Here is a 27,643-nt window from a genome sequence, read left to right on the forward strand (position 1 = left end):
CAAGGTGGTAATATGTTTAAAATCTTTACTGACTCTAAGAACAAACCCAAGCATGCGATAGGCTTTTGCAGTCACACATCTATAGTGGTGAATAAAGGTTAACGAGGAGTCAAGGTGAACGCCCAAATCTCTCACCCATGAAACCCGTTCAATAAGATTTTTATTTAAAGTGTACTTGAATTTAATAGCATTTTTTTTGCGAGAAAAAGATATTACGTTACATTTTTTAATATTAAGTTGTAAGAGATTATCATTGCAATATTTACACAATTCATTCAAATCATCCTGTAATAAGCTACAATCCGAAGGTTTACTTATTGTTTTATATATCTTCATATCATCAGCATAGAGAAGAATTGAAGAATGTTTAAATACTGCAATAATGTCATTTATGTATAGGTTAAATAAAAGGGGTCCAAGATGAGATCCTTGAGGAACACCAGAAGTAACAGGCACGAACGTAGAGCAGTAACCTTTAACTGTAACAGCCTGGCTTCGATCCCTGAGGTATGAAGTAAGCCAACGGAGCAGGTCGCCATGTATACCGAGTTCTTCAATTTTACGAATTAGGATAGGATGACAGATTTTATCAAAAGCTTTTGAATAGTCGGTATACACAACATCCACCTGGAAGCCTTGATCCATTGCAGTAGTTACCTGATGAACAAACTCACATAAGTTGGACTCCACAGATTTATTGCTAACGAAACCATGCTGTTGAGGAATAATAATGGGTCGTAGAATAGGAAAAACACAATCAAATATAATTTTTTCAAAAAGTTTAGCAATAGTACATAATTTGGATATGGGTCTGTAATTTTTCACATTGTGCTTGTCACCTGATTTAAAAACTGGTACCACATAACTTTGTTTCCACAGTTGAGGCATAACGCCACTACAAATAGATTTGTGGAATAATAAATAAAGAGGAAGAGATAGAGAGGTACGACACGTCTTCAAAAAAATAGGAGGCAAGCCATCTGGCCCACTTCCCTTATTAATATCCAGTTTACTGAGGTATCTCTTTACTATAATAGGAGAAAGTGAAACTGATCCAATGCTAACGGAGCTATACTTACTCGAAGCACTTACACAATTATTATTGTAGGTTAAGACAGGTGATTCATAAATGGATTCAAAATATTTACTAAAAAGGGAACAAATATCATTTCCATCACTTGCCGTTAATTCGCTTAAATTCATAATATCAGGGATATAACTAGAAGAGTTTTTCGCTCGGACAAATGACCAAAAGAATTTGCTACAATTTTTAATTTTGTTTTCAGAATTTGAAATATACAAGTCATAATATTTAGTTTGTAACCTTTTTTCGCGATCACGCAACAGACTAAACGTATCATAATCAGAAATTCTGTTATAAATTTTCCATTTCCTATGATACTTTAATTTTTCTTTAATAACTTTTATTAAGCATCTAGGGTACCAGCAGGGAAACTAATGGGTACTTCTTAAAATTTTGACTGGAATAAAATCATTTACAATTTTATGCATTATTTCATAAAAAACATTAACTGCATCCAAGATATCACGGCCATCCAATAATTCAAACCAATTAATATCGGACAGTGCATTATTGATTTCCTCGTAGTTAGCACGGTGAAAAAGTCGAATCAATCTAGCATTTGGCTTAATTAATCGTAAGTTCTGGATAGAAAATAATATTCCCAGAGCTGGGTGATGTGCATCCTCTTTAACAGGCGGTTGAGTGCAACGACTAACGGAACAGTGGCAGTCACTAAAAACAAGATCTAAATATCTGCCATTGACATTATGAACTGAATTAAATTGCCTCAGATCAGCAAAATTCATAAAGTTGGCCAAGGCATACACCAGACTGTTATCGTCGCAAAGGTTACACAGGATCATGACATTGTCATTCCTATCCCACTGCGCAGTCGGGACATTAAAGTCACCCAACACCAAGAAACTATCGTTAGGATAATTTAGCTTCTCATCCGAAACCAATTCAAAGAAATCAATAAGCCTCTCACAATGATGGTTAATATTAGGGAAATAGCAGCAATATATATGAAGTGACCTGGTTATTGCAGTAGACATCAACGATACTGTTACTTTCACTATTTCAGCTGAAAAGTTGCTCAATTGAATGGATGTCGACGAACGAACTGTTATGTTAGACTTTAATGCGATAAGTACACCGCCGCCCATTTTGTCACCACGTACATTATAATTTCTATCACATCTATGGACAGTGTATCTTGAATCAAAGAGTTCGCAATCAAAAATACCATCATACAACCACGTTTCGCTAAGACAGATAATATCATACTCCCCATGCAACATTGCCCTGAAGAACTTATTAGTTTTGGTACGCAAGCCTCGTACGTTTTGGTACAAAATGTTTAAATTATATCCCATGATTTAAAAAGTTTAAAGCAATTACACGTACAAAAAAAAATCTGTAAAATAATAATTATAACTCCACTATTCAATATTTGCCTGGTATTAAAAGAAAAATTATAATATATTACATAATAAATATAAAAAATAACTATAATAACATACATTAAATAGATTCCGCGACTAAAAACCCATATAAAAGATAACTTATAAACACAAATGCCTTCACAAACGTTAAAAATTAAAATTGAACAAAATGCATTATAAAGATATAAACAACTATAGCAGGAAAACAAAAAGACTTCATAACATGATGTGCCATAGGTAGATATATAAGTAATCCTTATACAATTTTGTTTAAATCATTCACATTACATATATTTAGTACAGCGCTATTTTCGGAACGTCTTAACATTATACTGCAATTTTTTATCCAAACATATTTATAATTCTTCTCCTTTGCTATTTTTTTTACAGATAGCAGCAAGGTTTTATTTGAACTTGTTAGATGCTCGTTAAAGTAAACATTATTATAATTGTTTGAAAAACCTAAATCATTACCCTTTATCTTTAGTTTTCTTCCTTGTGCAAGGAATTCGTCTTTTTTCCATCGACTTAAAAATTTCACAATGATAGGTTTACACTTTTTAGCATCCTTATTTTTGTTTTTGGTGGCAACTCTGGTGATAAAATCAATGTCGGTGCTGGGATCAATTTTAATGGAGGTTTTGCTGGCAACATTTTGTAAAATAGAATACAGATTTTCATTTTTATGTTCAGGAATTCCATAGATTTCAATATTCAATATGTTCACTTACACTAGGTAATCAAACAATAACAGACCCTACCCAAATAGCTACATCTTTCAATGACTACTTCAATAATATTGGTATACTCAATGCAAATCAAAATCAATGCTGTCAAAATCCATTCAACATTAGTCAGAATCCCTCTTCTATGTACCTGAGACCCATGTCTGAACCGGAAGTATATACACAAATTATGTCTCTAAATAATACCACTGCAGAAGGATATGACGAGATATGTACAAAAGTAATAAAACAATGTCAAGCAGAATTGGTACCCGTGCTGACACATTTAATTAACATATCCTTTTCTTGTGGTTCTTTTCCTGAAGAACTTAAAATATCCATAATAAGCCCCCTATTCAAGAACGGAGATAAAAATAACATTGAAAATTACAGACCCATTACTCTCATACCTATCATATCAAAAATCTTTGAGAAATGTATGTGTTTACGGTTAAAGGAGTTCAGTAATAAATTTCATTTAATTAAAGATGAACAATTTGCCTTTCAGAAAAATAGATATACTAATGATGCAATCTATTCTTTATCACACTCAATTGCTCAAAATATTGACACAAAAACATTGACTACAGTATTGTACTTTGACATGTCAAAAGCTTTTGATAGAGTGTCCCATGACTTATTATTAAAAAAATTAGAGGCATATGGAATACGGGGGCTTGTGTTAGATTGGTTCCGATCATATTTAAAAAATAGGAAACAAAGTGTAATTATTACTCGGATATATACATTTAACCAGTGTGGTGTACCTCAAGGAAGTGTCCTGGGGCCAATCCTATTTTTGTTTTACATAAATGACATTGTAGACGTTACAAATAATAAAATATCTCATACGCGGATGATATTTCGATAATTTTTGAATCTGACATTAAAAACTTTGATATTATGAAATTTAACAATGACACTATAAATAATATGGACAAAATGATCAAATGGCTTGGTATGAATAATCTTAAAATAAATGTAACTAAATCGAACTACATGACATTTTCAAATGTTCTACGTAATAATTTAAAAATAGAATATAATGACGTCATTATGGATGAAAAAAAGGAAACTTCATTTTTAGGTATTATTTTAGACAATGAACTAAAATGGACATCACACATAAATGAGGTCTGTGGTAGAGTAAATAAATTTGTTTATGCCCTGAGGCGCCTACGAAAAATTACAGACTTAGGTACCACACTGTCAGCTTAACATGCTCATATTGCATCTATCTTGAGATACGGTCTTATAATTTGGGGTAATGGCGTAAACATCCAAAAAGCATTTATTGCACAAAAAAAATGTATCCGTACGAATCGTGTAGACCGCTGTTTATTAAACTGAAATTGTTAACCTTGCCGTGCCTATACATTTACGAAATAAGCATTTTTGTAAAGAGGCATAAATATCTTTTCACCACTGCCAAGGAAATGTATGACCGCGACCAACGATATCCAAATAGACTTGTTTACAAAAAAGCACCCAGGACTACTTTGTTTACTCAAAATTGTCATGCCATGTGTATTGAAATATTTAATAAACTTCCCAATACTATTAAAATGTTGAATATCGGTCCTTTTAAAACTCAATTATATCAATGGCTAATTAGTTACAATTTTTATGCTGTATCCGACTTTTTAAATTTGTGATTTTCTTTTTTTTTATAATCTTGTGTTTAACTTTGACTACATAATATGGATATGACATGTATATTTTGTGTAGATGCTAATGTAATGTAACAATGAAATATTATGTGCTGTAATCTTAGAATTTTATTATTATCTAATGACATGGAGGTAATGTAATTTGCATGCCCTTTTTGGCTAATGTGTTGATTCGTATAGAATTATTTTGCTAACTTGTATACACACATTATGCAAATAAAGAATTATTATTATTATTATGACTTAATAATTAATAACGCTATTTATATAAATAAGAATAAAATAAAACTAAAGTAATCTAACAAAATTAATTAAGAATCAGAAGTGGGAGAGTCACGCAGCCGTCTTTTGACGTCAGCACAATCGGGCCAGACTCGTCCGGGTTAATTACCACACTCGCACAGAATACCGGCCTGAAGTAGCGGCCTAGTGCCGCTATGTTTCGCATAGGTTAGTGTCGAGGACCGGAGGCCATTCCCCCCCCCCCATCCCCAACAAAGATAATGAAAGCGGTCCCTAAAGAGATAGTACCCCAGGAGGGTACCGGCTCTACCAGTCGGAGAATCCCTCCCCGAGCACTCTAGCTCGGGCTGCCCTTCGTATTCTGGGGAGGGCACAGTACCGCGCATGACCAAGGACAAACGAGGCAGTAACACCACGGCACCCCGCTCCACACTCAACGTGGACTTTTGCAATATCAGGGGAATTCACTCCAACTTAAACGCCGTCCACCACCACCTTGAGACGGCGAAGCCGGCCTTGTGTTTCCTTACGGAGACGCAGATATCTCGACCTAGCGATACGTCATAATTAACGTACCCCGGGTACAAAATAGAGCACAATTTTTCGCCTCATGCCGGGGTGTGTGTGTACGTTAGGGAGGATATCTGCTGTCGCCGTCTCGGCAATTTTGAGGGTAGGGACCTGTCCACTCTCTGGCTCCGCGTAGATTTAGGAACGCGTCCGCATCTATGCGTGTGTCTACAGGTCCCATAGTGGTAACGCAGAAACCGATCATCTCATGGGCTGCGTTCAAGCGGCAATTGACGACGTGCTTGCACAGATCCCCTCCGCTGAAATCGTAGTCTTGGGTGATTTCAACGGGCACAATGCCGAATGGCTTGGATCACGTACCACAGACTACGCAGGGCGACCTGTGCATAATTTTGCATTGGCGTACGATCTGTTCCAATTGGTTGAGTCGCCAACGCGGCTCTTGACGACAACGGAAAAACACCGCCGACCATCCCGCGGTGTCAGAGCTCTATGCCTGAAGTACAGTTCAGACAGAAAACTGTTAGGCGAGCTCTGTTTTCGTTGGACGTCAGGAAGTCGAGCGGGCCGGATGGCATTTCTCCAATCGTGCTTAGAACGTGTGCCCCTGAGTTGACGCCGGTGCTAACGCGTTTATTCCGGCACTCTTATTCCAAAGGCGTAGTCCCTGACTCATGGAAGTCAGCCCTTGTCCATCTGATCCAAAAAAAGGAGACAGTTCGGATCTGGCAAACTACAGGCCTATTGCTATTACCTCCCTGCTCTCCAAAATCATGGAGAGCATAATTAGCCGTCAGCTCTTGGTATACCTAGAGGGTCACCAGTTGATCAACGACCGACAATATCGCCATGGTCGGTCGGCAGGTGATCTTCTGGTATACCTAACACATAGATGGGCTGCGGCTATTGAAAGCAAGGGGGAAGGCCTGGCAGTTAGCCTGGATATAGCGAAGGCCTTTGATCGTGCATGGCATAAGGCGCTCCTCTCTAAACTTCCATCATTTGGGCTTCCCGAGAGCTTGTGCAAGTGGACCTCCAGCTTCCTCACTGGGCGCAGCATCCAGGTCGTTGTCGACGGACATTGCTCGAACCCGAAGCCCGTGAATGCTGGAGTGTCCCAAGGCTGTGTGCTATCTCCTACGCTGTTTCTTCTGCATATCAATGATATGTTGGACACCTCCAACATTCATTGCTATGCAGATGACAGCACTGGTAATGCCGTATACACGGGCCATGCACGTCTCTCTCGGGAAATCGTTGACCAGTGCCGGGAGAAACTTGTGTCTTCTATCGAGTCCTCTCTTGAGAAGGTCGCGGAATGGGGTAAATTGAACCTTGTCCAATTTAACCCCCAGAAGACTCAAGTTTGCGCGTTTACCACTAAAAAAACCCCATTTGTCGCATCACCGCTCTTCGACAATACTTCCCTAAAAGCCTCGCCTAGTATCGGAATACTGGGTCTCGAAATCTCGAGCGATTGCCAATTCCGTGGCCATCTGGAGGGCAAAGCCAAATTGGCTTCAAAGAAACTGGGCGTCATTAATAGAGCACGGCAATACTTCAAGCCGGCCCACATTCTAGCGCTGTACAAAGCGCAGGTCCGGCCACACATGGAGTATTGCTGTCATCTCTGGTCTGGCGCACCTCAGTATCAGCTCGATCCATTTGACCGCGTGCAACGCAGAGCAGCGCGAATTGTCGGGGACCCAGTACTCTGTGAATGGCTGGATCACTTGGCGTTGCGTAGAGACGTCGCTTCATTGTGTGTCTTCTACCGCATTTATCATGGGGAGTGTTCCGAAGAGCTGTTTAACCTGATTCCTGCCGCCGAATTCCACCTTCGCACGACACGCCACAAGTTAGGATATCATCCTCACCATCTGGATGTGTGGCGGTCCTCCACAGTGCGGTTTACAAGGAGCTTTCTTTCACGTACTACAAAGCTGTGGAATGAACTTCCTTGTGCGGTGTTTCCGGGACGATACGACATGGGTACCTTCAAAAAAAGCGCGTACACCTTCCTTAAAGGCCGGCAACGCTCCTATGATTCCTCTGGTGTTGCAAGAGAGTATGGGCGGCGGTGATCACTTAACAACAGGTGACCCGTACGCTCGTTTGTCCTCCTATTCCATAAAAAAAAAAAATACAAATGGAAAATATCATTAAGATCTCTATCGGCAGGTAAGGTGCCCATGAAGCTGGCAACGTAACCTCTTTGTATAGCCAAACTTATCCTTTGACAGAGGTACGTACCAGATCTTGGGTCACCTGTTAAATCGGTTAGACGCCTAGCTCTTTTACGAGTTTTTGTGCCGATGAACCCCAAAGACCCATCGTCTCCACCCCAAAGGGAACAAATATGTATCCATCACCGAGTGATGCATATTTCTTCCGCTTTAGGTTTTCGGCAGATTCCGCCGCTGCACCTCCCGCTCTCGATGAATGTTCAATATGAGAGGGGGCTAGCGTGTCCACACAAGTCGCATCCCACACCAGTGGCTTTCCACGACTCCAAGGAATCAACGTCATGCCATCAGGCCTCTTACCATCATCACGTGAAATTCCATTTGGCTCTAGGATAGCCGGCACGTTGACGGTAGTAAAGGTCCGACGCAAGACGTCGTTTAAGGCGGCATGGCGTGAGGGACGGCCCGCACTGCGGCGGCAAGATAAGCCATGGTGACCAAGGCTGTCTACATTGCCTCCGCAGCGGCACATATGGGGAACTGTTCTAGGGATACCCAGACGTAAACCAACTGCGATTGAGAAGCTGGAATTATCAAGAAGTGTCCCTATATTACTCGAAGGAGTGGCCTGAAGCCAGTACCCTGAATCTCGTTCGCTAACAGCAATAAAACAAGCCTGATCCAAAATATTGTGATTTGATAATAATATCCTTTTGTGAATGATTTTGCACTGTGGCTCATCCCATAGCTTTTGTGATCGCATGTATAAAGGGAAATTTTCACTTGGACGGGCAACTTTCCAAGCATTTTTAGCAGTTTCCGCATACACCAGTGGCAGGGACCCTAATGACGGGGAGATAATTTTATCATATAAAATGCTGACATTGTGAACAGAAGATAAGAATAAGGATATACTAGATATTTTTCTGATGCCAATTCCACCAAAACGAATGGGCAGAGAAGCCTGGCACCAAGAAATATCAGACAATGAACAATTTAATCTTTTTGATAGTAAATTTCGTAGAGAATCGTCCAAACTTGACAAAAGTATCTCATGATTCCAAAGAGGGCAACATCGGAGAACATAGGTTAGCTTGGGGACAAAAAGACAAAACCGAATTATATGATATATATATAGGCCATGTGGGAATGTGAGCATAGTAACCGGTCTGAATATTGTTAAAATTTTGAATTTTGTTCATTTATATATGCTGAGAAAGACTCTTCCGAAATTGGTGCACCTAAAAGGCGAAGAGATTGCTTTTCTATAATTTTTAAATTTGGGGCAATAATGTTGAATTGTTTAATTATGGCATCTCTTCTATCCTCCTCCTCCTCCTCCCTGCGTCGTAATCCTCAGTACTGAGGGTCGTAACCACCCCTCTGTACCACTTTCTTACGTATGATCGCTCTCCATCTATTCCTGTCTCTGGCGGTGTGAAAGGCATTGTGAACCGTAGAGTCGAGGGCGGAGCGGATCAGATCGGACCATCGTGTTGGACTGCGTTCACGAGGCCTCTTCCCATCTATTTTGCCGACCACAATGAGCCTCTCAAGGTTTCCATCGTCCTTCCTTGCGATGTGACCGAAGTATTCTAAAACTCTGCGCAGACATTCGGAAGACAATCGCGAGGAGATCCTGAGTTCACGCAGTATGGAGAGATTAGATCGAAATGCTGTCCAGGGGATACGGAGCATCTTTCTCCAGCACCACATCTCAAAGGCGTCAATGCGTTTGCGGTCTGCAGCTTTCAGTGTCCAAGTCTCAGCGCCGTACGAAAATATTGAGAAGACTAGGGTCCGTACCAGTTTGGTCTTAGTTTTTAAGGAAATGTTGCGATCTCTCCAGATTCTTCCAAGCTGAGACATAGCGCTCTTAGCCATACCAATTCTCCTGCGTACTTCCCTCTCGCACGAACCATCGTTACTTATGTTGGGACCCAGGTAGATAAAGTGGTCCATCATTTCTAGGCCCAGCGCACCAGTTAGTTCCAACTTCCAAGATCTATCCACCACCATGACTTTGGTCTTGGACCTGTTTATGGGAAGTCCCATCTCTCCACTAATCCGCTCCATACGTTCAAGAAGTGCAGCCATTGCTGACTCATTTGCTGCAAGAAGAGTAGTGTCATCGGCGTAGCGCAAGTTGGTGATTGAAAATCACCACTCAATCACGCCACCAATTGTGATGCCTCCCTCCCAGTTCTCGCAGGTTCGTCTTATAATGTGCTCTCCATAGGCGTTGAATAGAATGGGCAAAATGCATCCCTGACGCACTCCTTGATGAAACTTAAAGGGTTTCGAGGTTGTTTTATCAACTCTTACAACTCCCTGGCTTGAGCCATACAGGATGCGAAGCAAAGCGATGAGATGATTTGGTACACCAAGCTCTTGCAGAACCCTCCATAAGCAACTCCAATTGACACAGTCGAAAGCCTTACTGTAGTCGACGAAGCACTGGCGTATCAAACTCGTATGCCTTCTCAATGAGCTGCCTGACACTGAGAATCTGCTCCCGAGTGCCCTTCCCCTTCACAAAACCAGCTTGCTCCTGCGGAATTTGCCAATCCAGATAGTAGTGGATGCGATTATTGAGAATATGAAGCAAAATTTTGCTGGCATGCGAGATGAGGGATAAGGTTCGATAATTGCCGCAGCTCTTGGTTGACCCTTTCTTATGCAGCGGAAGAATTACGGATTCCGACCAGTCCCGCGGCCAATCACCGTTTTGCCAGACGTGTGAACAAATATTGTATAGTGTCTCTTCACCCAGGTCACCCATAGCTTTAAGCACTTCTGCTGTTATTTAGTCGCTTCCTGGTGCCTTGCTATTCTTGAGAGACTGTAGAGCATTAGATATCTCGGAACTAAGAATAATGGGCCAGGTCCCTCCAAACTGGGGTAACTTCGGGCGTTGAGTGGGGATCTGTGTATAACCGGTCACAGTAGGTACGCCATCTTTCAGCAATGTGGTCGAGCTCGTGTAGTACAGTGCCGTCGGCATCTTCGATAATCCACGATTTAGCTTTGAACTGCTCGGAAAGGACTCTAACCTTCCTGAAAAGGTCTGCAGTTTGTAGCTTGTTCGAATGTTTCTCAATGTCGCTGCAGATGCCCTCAATGAAGTTGTTCTTGTCGCGGCGACAATTGGCCTGGATAGCTCTGCTAAGCCCGGAGTATTCGGTCATTACTTCATGATCTTGCAGACCCCTGGTTTTTAAATGTTTCCTGCGTTGAATGAGCCATGAACAATCGGAGATCCAGCGTCCTCTCTTCCGCTCCGGCATTTTGCGCTTTGAGATCTGGTCCAGTGCACCGTTGATATGACCTTTCAAATGTTTCCATTGAGTATCGGCGTTAGCGTGTTCATGCGCTGGGTCATCCCTTAGTTTGGCCTCTAACGCCTCCCGGAAGAAAGGTCGCTCAGAAGGATGCAGGCTTCTGGGTTTTGGCGATTGGCGTCTAGGCGCCTTTAAGAGGAGCGAGAAATTGGTCACGAGTAGGTTATGGTCAGAGCCGCACTCTGCGCCGGGATAGGTTTTCACATTCGAAACTGAGGATCTCCAGCGGGTATCTAGAATGATATAGTCGATTTGATTTCTGTGCCTATCGCCTGGAGATCTCCATGTGTATAAACGTCTTGGATGATGTTGAAAATACGTGTTCATAATACTGAGATTTTTGTCTGTACAGAACTCGATCAGTTTTTCACCCCGTTCATTTCTAATGCCAAGTCCAAATTTTCCAACTGTGCTTCTGATATGGTCATCCGCAACTGTACTACCGACTTTGGCATTCCAGTCACCAAGGATCATTTTAATTTCCCGACCAGGAATTGAATTCAGCGTTTCCTCCAGTTTCCCATAAAAGTCGTCAATTACCTCATCTTGAGCTTGTGCCGTCGGCGTGTATATTTGTATAATATTCAGCACACACGGTTTGGTGTTCAGCTTCATTGTCAGGATTCTATCCGACACCGGGTTATAACCGAGGACATACTTATTCATATGTGGCGGCAATACGATTCCGACCCCGTTCCTACTCGAATCTTCACAGTCCGAGAAGTACATGGTGTTCCCCGCCGTAGTGTTGTAGTGGCCATTACCACGCATGTGAGTTTCAGCAACGCCCAGTATGGAGATGTTAAGTGATTCCATTTCCTTTTCCACGATGGCCAGTTTCCCCGCCATTAGCAGACCTCGGACGTTCCAAGTGCCAATGCGACGATGGGTTCGAATTGCGGTCTTCTCGATATTATATGTTTTGACACCGACAGTAGCATTTCCCTCTTCTGAAGCCTGTCGACTCACCCCAGGGGAAGCTCCGGTCGTCAATTTCACACCATCCAGCCCGGATACTGGGTGGCGCCGATGGTTAGTCAGGTCGCCAAACATACTCACTTTTTCTGTTTCTGATTCCATAAGGGGGGTTTTCATGGGAAAATAAGCGCGGTGGGCTCCCACATCCTCCCACGTCAGTCTTTTAGAAGGTATTTAGATCCTCACGGTCACTGGTTACCGCCCCATGGGCTCAATGTCCACACAGGGATGTCGGGTTAGTTACCACCGCCCGATACTCGGTGTTGACTGTTTTACAGGATGGGTAGGTCTCCTCCACACCAACCCTCCTCCTTTCTCATTCGGGCTTGGGACCGACAACGGCGGATCTCTTCTATCAAAAGGTACCAAATCTGAGATAAAAAGTTCACACTTTGAAAAATTTAGCTCTAAACCAATTTCATACAACTTTTTTATCAAAAAACTGAGATCTTTTAGAACTGTATTTGTTTCACCTCCTAAAGTACCGTCATCTAAGTACCACATATTTAATTTAGAGTTTAGTAAATTAATTATTGGGTGTATAGCGAGACTGAATATTGCCGGTCCGAGTGGATCACCCTGTTGACAACCAGTAGAAGACTGGAGAACATTGTCCCTATAAAATAATTTTGACTCCGAACCATAACATTGCCAAAGATAGCTTAAATCGAATTTTGAATTTCTGTTAAAATGCTTAATCTACTTACAGAATTGAAGTCATTTTTTACAGCCACTTTCAAGACCACCTGGCCTCCATCATTTTTCAAAAAGGAACGGAGTGCGTGTACTGCAGCTTCGCAGCCACCTTTCGAACCAAATCCTAGCTGCAGTGGCAGAAACTTTTCAGCAAGTTTAGTCATAATAGACTTAAAGCAAACTTTGGAAGCTATTCGTCTATAGGTGCAACCTACAGCAATCGGCCTAATGCCACCATCTTTCTTTTTAAAAGCACATAGGTTGGCACCATACAAAATGGAAGCAAAATTATGGGGTACTTTGTCTGCCAGCATGACATTTATTAAAGCGGCGATATCTGACAGGAGGGTTCGGCCGGTGTGGCCAGTAGAACCGAAGACGAGATCTTTAATGTGTTGCGGTGTAAGGCCATCCAGGCCTCCAGCCGAACCATTCTTGAAAGACATCACCGCTGTCTTAACGTCTTTAATTGTGACCTGCAAAGGTAACTGAGGTGAAGCAGGCTGGAAGACAGGAGGAGCTGCTGATAAAGGATGTTTCTCTTTTAGGGCGTTCAGCGTTTCTTGCGAATTAGGCGCAATGACTACGTTTGAGGATAATAATTGTGCTGCACCTTTCAGGTCCCCATCACTCACTTTACTCTCGACTTTCTGGGATAAAGAGCGTGTTAGTCGGTGGTTGTCTATAATTTTTCTTATTAAAAGTATTTGAGGAAGTAAAATTTATGTTCTGTGGGGCCGTGGTTGAACAATTATTTTTAAGTGTGGATGTTAATGATTTATGTTTGGAATTGGCATGTAGAACCTGAAAGGGAAAGTATAGCAGCTGCTCCCAAGCACATTCTGAGTTTTCATTGATGGCTTTTTTAATTTTAATTGATAAATTCTGTACTACAACTATCCTCGCACCACGAGGGATACGCTTAACTATTGGAGTATTTAATTTTGATTGTGAAATATTTTGCCCAAATGGTTGTTGTTGCGATTGAGACAGAGAATGTGTTTGTTGAATGAAATGACTAGTTGAAGTTAAGCTGGGAATAGGGGGACTTGACTGGTCGCGTTGGGAGAGTGCCTTACCAGTGTGAATATTCAAACCCCGTTGACCTTTATAATGACGAGATAGAGAACAATGTGGGAATACTAACAAAGTTGTATTATTTTCATCAGTAGTTCGAATAACATGGGGCGGGCCTGCCGACTGCAACATAATATTTTTGCAACGTAAGAAAAAACACAAAATACTTACACACAAAATAACTAACAAAATCAATAATATAAATGTACACATAAAACACTTTTTAGTAATGTCACAATAACAGACAGGCGTCAGGGCCGGCGGACACAGAGCGCCGTCGCACCATCACCCGCGACTGGGCGCCATGGAGACGTCTAGGGTGACGTCTGGCTAGGGTGGCTGTGTCCCTTGAAATTATATTTTCAAGACTTTGAACCACACAATAATAGCTAAATAACACTTGTCCATAAAATCGATAATAATATTTTTGCTTGTCAAAATGCAATCCACGAACTCAAGACCGAGACTAAAGCACTTGTATATTTTTTGGTTCTAATATCAATCAGGTCTTCTTTTGCTTTGTCAAATTATTGGCACAGAATTTAGATATATTTTACCATTTTATAGTAATAAATATAATTTTACAAAAATAAACGAATATGAGCCTTGACGTGTTAAGTGTCAATCGAATATTGAATGCATCAATCAACCTTTAGAAATTGGATTCATTGTTTGTATATAAGGATGCTTCGTGACATGATGATCGTGATTACTGTCATAATTAGTAATTGAATCCAACTAACACAATGATTTCTTATCTATAATGTATTTCAGCACCGAGATAATGTCGTCGTTTCCTTTATAAACACGGATGAATATATTTAGTTCTTCGTACAATTCATGTTAAATATTTGCAAGCCACCTATCTATCAACTTATTACTAATTTCATTTAAATCTTTTTATATTATCCCCTGCAATGGAAAACAACGCGTAAACGCCTATACCGAAGATTTCTGATAAATCCGATGTTGAAAGTTATCGACCCATAGCAATTCTATCTTCACCAGCTAAAATATTTGAAAATGTTCTCTACAGACTAATTTATTTACAGGTAGCTAAACTTCTTAATAATGCTCAGCATGGTTTTAGATGCAGAAGGTCAGTAAGTTCAAATTCTTTAACATTAACAGAATTTATATCAACACAGTTAGATATACGATTACAAGTAGGTGTGCTTTACTTTGACTTTCGTAAGGCCTTCGACAGGTTATACACTATATTATATACCAAGATATATATATGGTCTCATGATGTTTAAGAGTCTCAAACCTAGAATGGCAGCTTGCACGCACATTGTTGACAATGTTATTTTGAGAATTCAGATTTTCCATTCCAGCAGTCATGGATGTAGACAGAGATTCGGGCTCAGATTCGTGTTCTTGAATTAATAGCGTTGTCGGCGGCACCGGTGATCTAATGATGATCTACTTAATTTATCATCATCCTCGCTGTTTTCGGTTGGGTCAGGATTAGGTCACTTTCAGTCAATAAATATTTTGTAAAGGTTTCCTGATCAACACTTTTTATATAAATCTGGATCTGTGGTGTCTATCTGGATGTGTGGTGGTCCTCCACAGTGCGGTTTTCTAGGAGCTATCTTCCACGTACTACAAAGCTGTGGAATGAGCTTCCTTGTGCGGTGTTTCCGGGACGATACGACATGGGTACCTTCAAAAAAAAGCGCGTACACCTTCCTTAAAGGCCGGCAACGCTCTGATTCCTCTGGTGTTGTAAGAGAATGTAGGCGGCGGTGATCACTTAACACCAGGTAACCCGTACGCTCGTTTGTCCTCCTATTCCATAAAAAAAAAATAAAGATCCACGTACATTTTCTTTTACCTGCATTCTTTTGATAGCATGTTTCCTTTTTGAACTACCCGAAATCACGATCACACGAACTCTTTTCGTAAATGTTATTTTGTTTCGCATAAACACTCAGAAATATTTTTTTTAGTATCACAGAGTTTTTTTTTTTACATTTCAGCTACTCGAACTTCAATTACTATAATTTTCACTTCTCCAGCGCACATTCAATACTAAAAGAACGTAAAATTCAATCAAATTGAGATATGTACGGTACAGTTTGAGTTTATTGCGAACAGACGGACAGACGCGGCGGGGGATTTTTTTTTATAATAATTATGCAGTGATAGTAATAAACAGAGATAAAAAGCAAAATCAAAAGGAAACTTGTAGCTCCGAATAGTCGACGTCGCAAAGTAGACCGTAACTGGTTTAATGGTGTTCATTACTTTAACTGAATACCCGAGAAACTAGTTAACGTAGGTACTTTTATGTACATTTCAAATACCGAAACGTTAAAAATACTTTAATTAAAATGGCTTTTTATATAACAGCTGAATGAATGACTGATAAAAGCGTTGGGAAATAATTATTATTGATTACTAGCTGACCCAGCAAACGTTGTATTGCCATATAAAGTAATAAATAAAAAATTTTTTGGGGTACTCATAAAAAATAGATGAACCCGATTTTCAAACCTAGCAAATATATCGTACTACAATTATTGTATTCGATTGCCATCTTGCAAGCCTATAGCGTATATGTGGATGGAACAGAATAATATAAAAAACGCGATACACAAATAGTTGTAGATCGTAGAAGGGCGAAAATTTTAAGTTATTTATATTTTTAATGATGAATCATAATATAATAAAAAAAATGGCACATTAATAAAAAATATATATTTAGGGGTAGGTCACCCTTATCATTTTGGGGCATGAAAAATAGATGTTGGCCGATTCTCAACGAGTAGGCATTACGCACACAAAATTTCATACAAATCGGTTCAGTCGTTTCGAAGGAGTTTGGTAACAAACACCGGGACACGAGAATTTTAAATATTAGATATTTTACTCTATATTTACAATGAGAACATATACACCAGTATTTGACATAGTTCACTGCCGATCAGCTGTTGTAACCATAGTCTGACACAAAGAGTATAATAATATATAGGGAAAAGAGATCCCTCTCTAGTCTCTACGCTTTAGGAGCTGTCTATTTGAAAACTAGCGCCATCTGGAGATTGGCCCCGAAAATAACTATATATATATAGCTCGAAATTATATAATTCATTTGTAATGTTGTGAGTTGTGACGCAATTAAATAACTAACTCTACTTTTTAATGTAGGTATTGCAATTTTTTACCATGTTGGAATTGCGCGTGGAGTTAGTTATTTAATTTTGTCACAACATAGAACATAAAGGATAGATTTAGTAGTGTAAATATGCAAAATGGAACACGAGAGCTACATACATGCGCAAACGCTAGACGTAGACGCCATTTTATGACCGGTGGGCAGTGACACAATTAAAGAAAAGTTGAAAGGTTTCAAAGCGAGTGACAGCTGACAAAGCTTTCATTTTCGGGCGAACTAACAGATGGCTCTACAGTCTTCTGAAAACGTCACTTTAAGGCGTCTGTCACACTCCTGGCTCATCAAACTTAGCCCCCCAAAAAAATTTTTTTTTCTATTTTTGAATTTTCAATATCGCATATCGTTAGTTCGTAGTTTGTTCTTAATAGTTCGCTATAAATAATTGTTTGTTCTTTTGTTGTTTATTTAAAAACAATTAATTAAAAATGGGGGGAAACGCCTACTATTTGGTTCAGGCACTCGCTGGCCGCTGCCGCGGCACGCTACGCTCGGCTCGGGCGTTGTTTTGACTGTTCTAACATAACCTAACCTAACCAATTTTAATGAATTGCAAATTTAAAAAAAAAATCGTGAACAAACAAATGTTTATAGAGAACAATCAAGAACAAATGGCGAACTAACGATATAATAAAAAAAAAAAATAAAAAAAAATAAAAATCTGGGGGCTAACTTTCTTGAGCTCCCACTCCTGGACTGACAATATACAAGCGTATAGACAAACACAGCGTGAACATCTAACGGAGATACAGCGATTTATAAAAGGTATAGATTTATAAAGGTCAGCCACGCTTGGTAGTAGCTTCTTAGTAGGTATTTATTTTATGACAATAAGGGATGAGACAAGCAGGACGTCCATCTGATGGTAATTGATACGCCCTGCCCATTACAATGTAGTACCGCTCACAATTCTTGAACATTAAACCACTAGCTAACGCACATTGACAAATATAACTGATCACATAATATCATCAGGCTGTCAGGTGGTCTACACGCTAGTAGGTATTATAAGTCTTTTGTAAACTATTTTACAAATGGATATTGCTATAAGTTTCACTTAATGTTTATATTTTTGATATATAATCTCATGTTTAAAAAAAAGTGTAACAAGAACAGCTTATTAAAAACTATTTGAATAAAACATTATATTTGAATTTAAGTCCCAATAAGCAATTTGAAGTTGCACCACAGAATATGTAATGTAATGTAAATGTTACAGTGCACTAAAATACTTTATCAAAAATAAACCTTGTGGCCATAGATACACGGTGATAATAATTAGTTCCACAAATACCGCCATGGCCGCGTCACGACAAAAAACCCAATGTTTATAAACAACCAAACAGGTACTCAGCGATAATAAATGCAGCTGACCCGATTCCTCATTCGCTTGGAAACAGTGCAACATAACATGATATTTATAACGACGGAAATGATCGACACTTTATTTCGTTGAGGTAAAAATGTTTTTAGTTAAATAACTTCAAAAAAAGAGAATCTTATCATTTTGAGATTACATTAAAAGATAGAAAATCGGACTGATCTTGTGTTGATACTGGAAATTAGACAGCGGCACTCGAGGAATAAGTAAAAGCATATATAAATTTATGTATGTGTCACTCATGTAATGAAATAGCCAAATTAGACATAGATGATTTCGATTCGAGACTTTAGTTATTTTTTAATAAACTAAGTGAAATAATTAAGTAAATTAGGAATTGTGTAGTTGATTTGATTTTAAATCTTATTCAAGCTGTGCGACCCTATTGGATTGCAATAAGATTTAAATTTAATTTAATTAATAAATAAATATTAGCATTATCATAAGACGCAATAATAATGTTTGTTACTAAAAAGTGAAAAATAAAAACTATATGCATAAATATATATATATTATAAGAATTTAAAGAAGTTAACTATAAATAGGAAATTAAACCAGTATTCTCTACATCTTTTTCAACGTTGGGTGTAGGTAATAACTATCTGATACCAATGTAAGAGAGACACTTGCCCAAAAAATAATAGAAAACTAACTATACCTATAAGGCGCATAATAAAAATCTAGATTTGGAAGACGATAAAAACTCTACAATTAATTGATTTCGTAAACAGATTAAGAACTTAAAACGAGAAAAATTTACAATTTCTCTTGCTTGATATAACTTTGCTAACCTCTCCGTATTTTATACCTACACAATATTGTGTCTGTGTTACTGCACTTAGTTGAAGCGAATGAAGTGTGAACATAACTATTTCATTCGCTCATCTGCCAATGGCTAACTTCTTGCAGTTCGATATCAAACGCGGAGGTCTCCGCATGAAGACCTCGTTCAGTGACAATAAAAAAAAATAATGAATATTCTAATTTCAAGATTGAATTGGCAGAATGGAACGCGCATCAACCAATACATATTTGCTGTTCTCTGTAAGTTTATTTTTAAATAACTAATTAATTTAGGTAAAAATACATGAAATAATGGTTTAATTAATTAAAATAATAATGTTTTTACAATTTAAAAACGGGACTCTGTTAAATATTGTAGAATTTAAATAGAATGCAAAATATACCTACTTATTAGATAGTTGAAGTGTAAGTTATACTTTTTTATTACTACCTTCCGATACAAACTTAACATGTAGATATTAAAATGATCTGTTTATTTGTATATTTATTTGCATTTACTGAAGAATGTAAATTTAATATTATGGTATCTTGTATTGTTCAAGGGAAGTAGGTAAAATACTTATTCTATATTTTAGCGTGCGATAAAATGTTTTCTGGAGCTTAGTAATTAATTAATACAATACCGCATTCTCATTACTTGAGGAAGACACTCTTTTTTTATAAAATCAAGCGAAATCTGGTTTTGAGTAATTAATTACGAACGAAGTCAGATTTGAATAATCCGTGCGCTTAACTTCTGTGATGTTTTTTGGAACGACGTTTCTTATGGGACGATGCGGAGGGGTACCCTAACCGGGAAAAAACATCCGGAACGTAAGATTATTATTATTTATATATAAATAAATAATTGACAAGTAACAATTATTGACATTTGACACATTTCTGACAAATTACATTGATTGTTTATTTGGTTTAGTTAATTAGAGCATGGGTATTTAAATCATATTTAAATATGTTTATAACTGCAAAATTACATTGACATAAAAGCACATATACCTTTTTGATGTTATTGAAGATACATTTCTTTGACTATTATGTTGCGCGCGCACAACGACATCTGAAAATAAAAGTTTTCAGAAATTTTCTGACGTTTGCGGCATTAATTGTTTTTTTTTTTTGGTTTCTTCGTCCATTATTAGGATAGGCAAAGGGTTCAAGGCAATACAGCCGTATTCGTTAATATTCAATAATTTATTTCACGATTTTTACAATATTGTTCTACAAACGTAGCACGACGAATAAATTATTTTAAGGATTTGTAGTGTTCCGCCAACGAAGTATAACTTCTTGTGTGTATAAGTAGTAAGTACATAAGTATACAGATTTTAATTTTAGACAGTGGAATTCAGTGGAAACTGCCCATATTTTTTAGGAAATCAGTAAAATTAATATTGTAAGTATGTTTGTAATCGACTTCTTTGGGCATGATTTTGACCCACTTTAAACGGCTAGATTTCGTTCAAACTTTGTAGATTTATCGAGGAGCGATGACATTATTTGATAAAATTATTTAATTTTTCAATTTGCAAAATATGATTTTTGTTAATTTATATAATTTTCATCTATAGTCGATAAGGCAGGAATTGGTGTTAAAGTACTTAATAGTTTTAAAAATACGCTTTTATAGAAAAATTTAACTAAAATATGAAAAAAAATAATAGCTAAAAAAAAACTAAAAAGCACGCTTTATATATATTTCAACAAAAAATAGAAAATAAATTTAAATTGAAAATAGTGTAAAAAAAATATATTTTATTGTAAAAAAAAGCGTGGGGTGTAGAAGAATTATTATTTTAATAATGTCTTAAAAAGCGTGCTTTTTAGTTTTTTTAACTATTATTTTTATTATTATTTTAGACAGTGGAATTCAGTGGAAACTTCCCATATTTTTTAGGAAATCAGTAAAATTAATAATTTTATAATAAGGAACTACGTTCATATCCGGTGTCCCACGACACCACACGGTGTTTTTTTAATTGGCTCGCGCTCCTTTTACTTATCATTCAGCCTGTTACTTATTAATTCACCCCCTTATTCATAATGGTCCGCTAACTTTAAACAGCCGCTTAATGTTTTTTCTCATTCTGACTTTTGTCAATAGAAGAAGACAGAGTGAGAATTAGCAATGCTTTAAGTTAGCAGATTATTATGAATAAGGGGGTCAATGTCTGTGGTTGATACCTTTGGTGATTGAAACTTTATGTAAGTTTCCTGCTTACAGGGAACCTACTAGCAACTAGAACAACCTCTTTCGGATTGGATGTGTTAAAAAATTGATTTTGTGTCTGCATTAGAAATTAGGGTTGAGGGGTGGAGAAGGGGGGAAGGAGCCCTTTAAACCCTAAAGCGCAGAAAGGAGTAGTTTTATTTAATTTTTACAATTTGAGGTTATGTTAGGTAACTTTTGAACAGGTGTGCAAGCTGTTTGCGGATTGCCTTTGAGATTTTACGTCAGACCCTTTAAACCCTTTTTTACCTGTTGTAAAGTAGAATCTGTAGATGAAGCCACAACCTGAGAGTTGAACAAAGCATACAAGATTCTATCAACGATACGACACTTGAACGCTCGTTTCGAAACTTTTTCTTATAAAAAATACATAAATTGACTAAAACTAAGTAGTAGGTACTAGGTTTTTTATTTAATGAAAATAAGGGACGAGGCGAGCAGGACGTTCAGCTGTTGGTAATTGATACGGCATTGTAATGGGTAGGAACCCATTACGATGCTAGGCACTGCATTGTATGGGTATGATATGGGTTTTTCAAGAATCCTGAGCGGCACTACAGTTGCGCTCGTCACCTTGAGACATAAGATGTTAAGTCTCATTTGTCCAGTAATTTCACTAGCTAGAGTGCCCTTCAGACCGAAACACAGTAATGGTTACATATTACTGCTTCACGGCAGATAAAGGCGCCGTTGTGGTACCCATAATCTAGCCGGCTTCCTGTCCAAAGGAGCCTCCCACTGTTAAAAATGTTTAACTCATGAATAATATTACAATAATTATTAGAGTGTGTAAGATATCTTTCTTTAATTATACTGTTCTTATAAAAATACGAATTAAACACAATTTAAATTCAAGTGATTAAACTAATTTCAATGACAAATAACTAAACGCATTTTTGTTGATACGAAACACAAACAAGGGTACAATAATTCCATTTCGGTCTTGGCTGTCCGAATCTGAAAATCGTCACCTTTTTCCACTTAATAGTGATTTTCATTATCATAACACTAGAACTAAGGGATTGATTGTAACTAATTCTAGTAGGCTTCATAAGATACATAATAGCTTTAAGGGTAAATGTATACACTTCTATAATAAAGTCCCAGCCACTGTTCAGGCATTATCTATAAATAAATTTAAATGTTTTATAAAAAAATGGCTCTGTCGTAAATCCTATTACTCCACAGCTGAATATGTAAGTGATCGGACAGCGTGAGACTAGATTATGATTATTTTATAAGGATAGAAATTACTGTACAATATTGTATATTTTTATTGAAAAGAGCGCAAAAAAAGGATGCTGGGAGAGTTTCTTGCGTCACTTCTTCTCTCTCAGAGCGCCATTTGTTTCCGTAGTATCTAGTATATTAGAAATAACATCAAAAATAATTGTAAAGTAATCAATTTTGAGAAAATAAAGGCATAAAAGCCTTTATGGTAGGGTGTTTCTTTGAAGGGACTTTTACCGGATGATAGATTCTTTTATAAGGACATTCAATAAGTTGTTCTCAACTATATCAATTGTATTAATTGTAAGAAGTCCCTTCATGAAGCAAAAAATGTCCTATGAAAATACAGATAAATTACTAATAATATACAAATGATTTAAGTTTTGTCGTCGATTTAAGGACGTGTTGTCTTGCCAAAATCTGGCACGAGACTGATGAGTCAGACTCACGAGACTGATGAGTCTGCCTAGTCTGAGGAGTCCGAGGATGCCTCGTGTAGAGGCGAAACACGTGTCGAATTGTTGAAAAACAAATATTGGCGGAATTAACACTAAAGAAAACTTAAATCATTTGTATAATTATGGATTTCCGCAAAGTAACGCCTACTTCAATAAATTTACTAATAATAATCAGTAGATTAATTTATACCTTTTTACTTTATTAAGTTTCTCTTTTTTGTGATTATTTAGTTTTACTGTAAGCTCTTTACGCATGAAACACAGGTATACCTAGTTCAGGCACAGTGTTAACTATCTTTTAAGGCGACACTAAATGCCAGCGACCTTGAGCGATATGAGCTCACGGCTGCCGGCCCGTTATCTATGTAACAAAGCCAATTTTTTCAAAATTCTTGCGTGGAAAATGTAAAATTTTAACAGTTTCTGACAGTTTTTGTGCTTAAAATCCTCGTCATTCATTACTAATTTGAATAAATGCACCTACACAAAAAAAGTACAAGCTATTAGAATAACTTTTCTGAGAGTAGTACTAAAAAAATGCGTCATGCCATGCCAAAAAACTTGTTTAACTGCAAAGAAAAGTGGTAGTTCAATAAGGCTGTGGAGTGTTAACTATAACCAACAGCAAGCATTAGCAACCTACAAATAAGACTTAAGGATATGTGTAACAGGATTAAGTAGTGTTCATAGCTCCAAATTCTACTTTTTCACCACAAAACTTGTCTAAAAACACCTTGTTTGCGTGTTTTCTGCTAACCCTTCGCCTTAAGTAAGACTTGTATTATTATTTTGTAAACTTTCTAAAATAAACGTACCCTAAGTTACTCGTTATTACATCAGCTACCTGCCAATAAAAATCCCGTCAAAAACGGTCCAGCCATTTCAGAGATTAGCCAGACAAACAGACAGATAGACAGACAAAAATTATATAAAATGTTATTTTGGTGTATGTACCGTATATATATTCATATATATATATATATATATATATATATATATATATATATATATATATATATATATTTACATATAATAAAAACAGTTATTTCAATATTACAAACAGACACTCAAATTTTATAGTATAGATTTAATAATCTCTTAATAAATCAATTTAAAATTGAAATTCAAATATATTGGATCTTGGTTTGGATGCAACTTTATAAAGTAGAATGATTTTAAATACACTGAATACTTAGCTAATTTGAATAGGTACAGTCTTTTAAAAGTGCGATAAATTTCTGGGTAATTTCAAATATTTGTAAGCATTGCCATTGTTCGGACCGGATTTGACGCAAAAGTATTGGAACAAACGTCAATTATAAACCATCTTCAAGATATTTTTTTGTTGTTTGTTGATACTGTGACGTCATAGTTCATGCGCCGTAATAGCAGGCGTTTAGTCTCCGCGTCGGTTGGTTTTACTTTCTAACGATTATTATTATATAAAAACTAGCTGACCCAGCAAACATTGTATTAAAATCGCGACACAACAGTAACTGTTGATCGTAGATGGGTGAAAATTTTAAGTTGTATGTATTTTTTAATGCTGACTCATAATCAAACAAATTTAAAAAAAATTTAAAAAAAATTAAAAAAAAATCCCTTAATATTAAGGGGGGTGAAAAATAGATGTTGTCCGATTCTCAGACCTACCCAATATGCACTCAAAATTTCATGAGAATCGGTCAAGCCGTTTCGGAGGAGTTCAATGTTTAAAACCATCACACGAGAATTTTATATATTAGAGATATAAAGTATCGATAAACATATAAAAAAACGGACATAAATAAGTATGTACTATTCGCGACATGGTGTTGAAAGCTAATAACCTAAACACATGATCGGATTTGGTACGGGCAAACCATCGAACGCGGTCTGGTTACCATGACGGACCATATTCGATGGTATGTCACATTGTCCATTCACATGTTATTATTATTTTTTAACGGCTAGACGGAAAAATTCAGACCAAAAGTTGTAACGACACTTTTTGCTATATTTTGTCTCTGTCTCACTCACTCTCTCTCTCATAGAATGCAAGCCAGTTATTTTCGATTCGTCTTTCTATATCGCATTGAACAGTGTGGTATCGCGACGATTATTTTTGTTGAGTGTATGTATAAAGGTTTTTAGTACATTTATTTATTAAAGCCTATTACAATATTAAAACTATTACTAATTTATTTACAATATTTTTTATATATCATCCGACTGCTGGGTAAAGGCCTCCCCCTTCTTTTTCCATTGGTCCTTATTGTTTGTTGTACGCGACCACATCACTCCTTCGTAATTCACTAGGTCGTCTCTCCATCTAGTACCAGGTCTACCTCTTCTTCTTTTGGCGTCTAATGGGTACCAGTTTGTTGCGATACTGCTCCATCTTTCGTTACTGGCCCTTGATATATGGCCTGTCCAATTCCATTTTGCAGTTTTTGCGATTCGTATTATGTCTTTAAGTTTACTTTTTCTCCGTATTTCATTCTTTATTATTTTGTCTTTTAGTCTAATACATAATAAGTTTCTTTCCATATATCTTTGCGTCACTTTTAGTCTTTTCGCTTGGTGTACGTACTTGGTGTTTTGTACATACTTAATAAATAATAAAAAATAATAACAATGAATTCTGACAGTGTTTCTGCTCAAGTTCCGGATATTGCAGATGGAGTAGAGATTTTATACAGACAATAATAAATGCTTATGTGCTTTTAGCAAGTACTCATTATAACCTCTCTTCACTATTGTGCTAACCAAGTCATACGCGTTATAATCTCTCCATTATTGTGTGTAAGCGTCATAACTTTAATAAGTTTCAAAGCAAATTATATTGTAATTCTTCTATAATAACTTCGTGCCATCCGTGTGTCCCTTGACACCTCTCATTTGTTTTTATTACCTTTCATTTATTATTATTCCGAGTACGTTCATTTGCGCCCGTCCGATGATCCCGCCGTACCAAATCTGACAATGTGTTTAGACTATTATACTTAGCTCGATTGACTCATACCACAGTGGAGCTTATCGCACACAGAACTACTATTGTACTGTCATAGTTGTATAGCTAATTGCTTTAATGCTTTGTACGCTTCTTATCATGTTCGGTTTCCTAGAGTCTGTATCGGACAATGTCAAGGTAGTCTGTAGCTTGCATTGAGAAATAAACGCAATTAGAAAACACGGTATCAATGCGGCTCTGTAATGTGTGGTTAGACTTAGGTTAAACGGTAAATAGCTGTCTTATTAATAAACGTAATGAAAAGATACTCCTAATTTAAAATTACTTCTCCCTGTCATGTTATTCTGTAGTGACAAAAGATCTCGAGACGGAATCTCGTGGCAGATTTTGCCTCTAAACACTGAAGAAAACTCAAATCATTTCTATAATTATGGATTTCCGCAAAGTAACGCCTACTTCAATAAATATTTTTTTGTAGCTGAACTAATCTTAATATATTCTATTCTTATACTTAATAATTATTTTTGTAGGTCTGTTTGCTAATCGGCAAAGGCCTCCTCCAACCTTTTCCATTCCTGTCTATTTTCGGCCACTCTATTCCATGTTACTCCTGCTACTTGTCTAATTTCATCATCACACCTTTGCTGTGGTCTGCCCCTTTTCTTCTTACCTTCTCTGGGGTACCATCGTATCACAATTTTTCTCCATTTCTCTTGACCTTTAACTTAGCATTTACTTACTTATTATACAAGCTTTTGTACGTATAACATACGAAATAATAACATTTATTACAATATACAAAACTTATTAAATATATCTCACTACAAGATAACAAGATATACCTCCAGTTTCAAATTCATGGCTTCCTGTATTTGGAATGATTTGCCACCGACTCTCAGAATGATAAAAAATTTAAATCAGTTTAAGGGTTAATATAAAATGGCTTTATTAAAAAACAACAGGAAGCCGAAAATTTCAACTATTGTGTATGGAAAGAACTTCCCTTAAATAAATATTTCTCATAATTTAACGAGAACATTTGCAACTCGATTCATATTACATTTACACTGACACATTGACACACACTCATATATTTATACAACACACACACTCACGCTCACAAATATACTTATAATTTATACAGAGGTTGATACTTTAAAAAAAGTTCCCATTTTTTTATATGCATTTTAATAGTTATTAGTTTGCACTCCTTACTATGTATCCCATCCCTATCTCCCTAAGGAACACCTTAGGGAGATAGGGATGGCTTTACCAGCGCTGCATGAAAATATTATTTCAAGCAGCATAAGCTGAGCCTACTACCTTTTGTCTTAATGAATGTTTATAATAAGCTGATATTGTATACTTAAATTAAGTTCAATGCTATAAATTTTATTATTATTTCCATTATGAAACTGCCTATGAGTGACTGTAATTGTATGTATTCTTAGCACTTAACAGTAATTGTTTTATGTTAATGTACTAATCGCAAT

At 37.2% G+C, this 27,643-nt stretch overlaps 1 protein-coding gene across 1 annotated transcript in view; it reads left to right on the forward strand.

The window, feature by feature from the left end:
• The first annotated feature begins 19,392 nt into the window (after window positions 1-19,392).
• Window positions 19,393-27,643, forward strand: part of LOC126969911 (facilitated trehalose transporter Tret1-like) — a 41,256-nt gene continuing 33,005 nt past the window's right edge. The window contains exon 1 of the mRNA XM_050815537.1: window positions 19,393-19,522. Within this exon, the coding sequence (XP_050671494.1) occupies window positions 19,450-19,522 (73 nt within the window). The 5' untranslated portion in view covers window positions 19,393-19,449. The remainder of the gene's footprint in view (window positions 19,523-27,643) is intronic.

The sequence above is a fragment of the Leptidea sinapis genome, chromosome 19 (genome assembly GCF_905404315.1).
Source record: "Leptidea sinapis chromosome 19, ilLepSina1.1, whole genome shotgun sequence".
Taxonomy (NCBI): Eukaryota; Metazoa; Arthropoda; class Insecta; order Lepidoptera; family Pieridae; genus Leptidea; species Leptidea sinapis.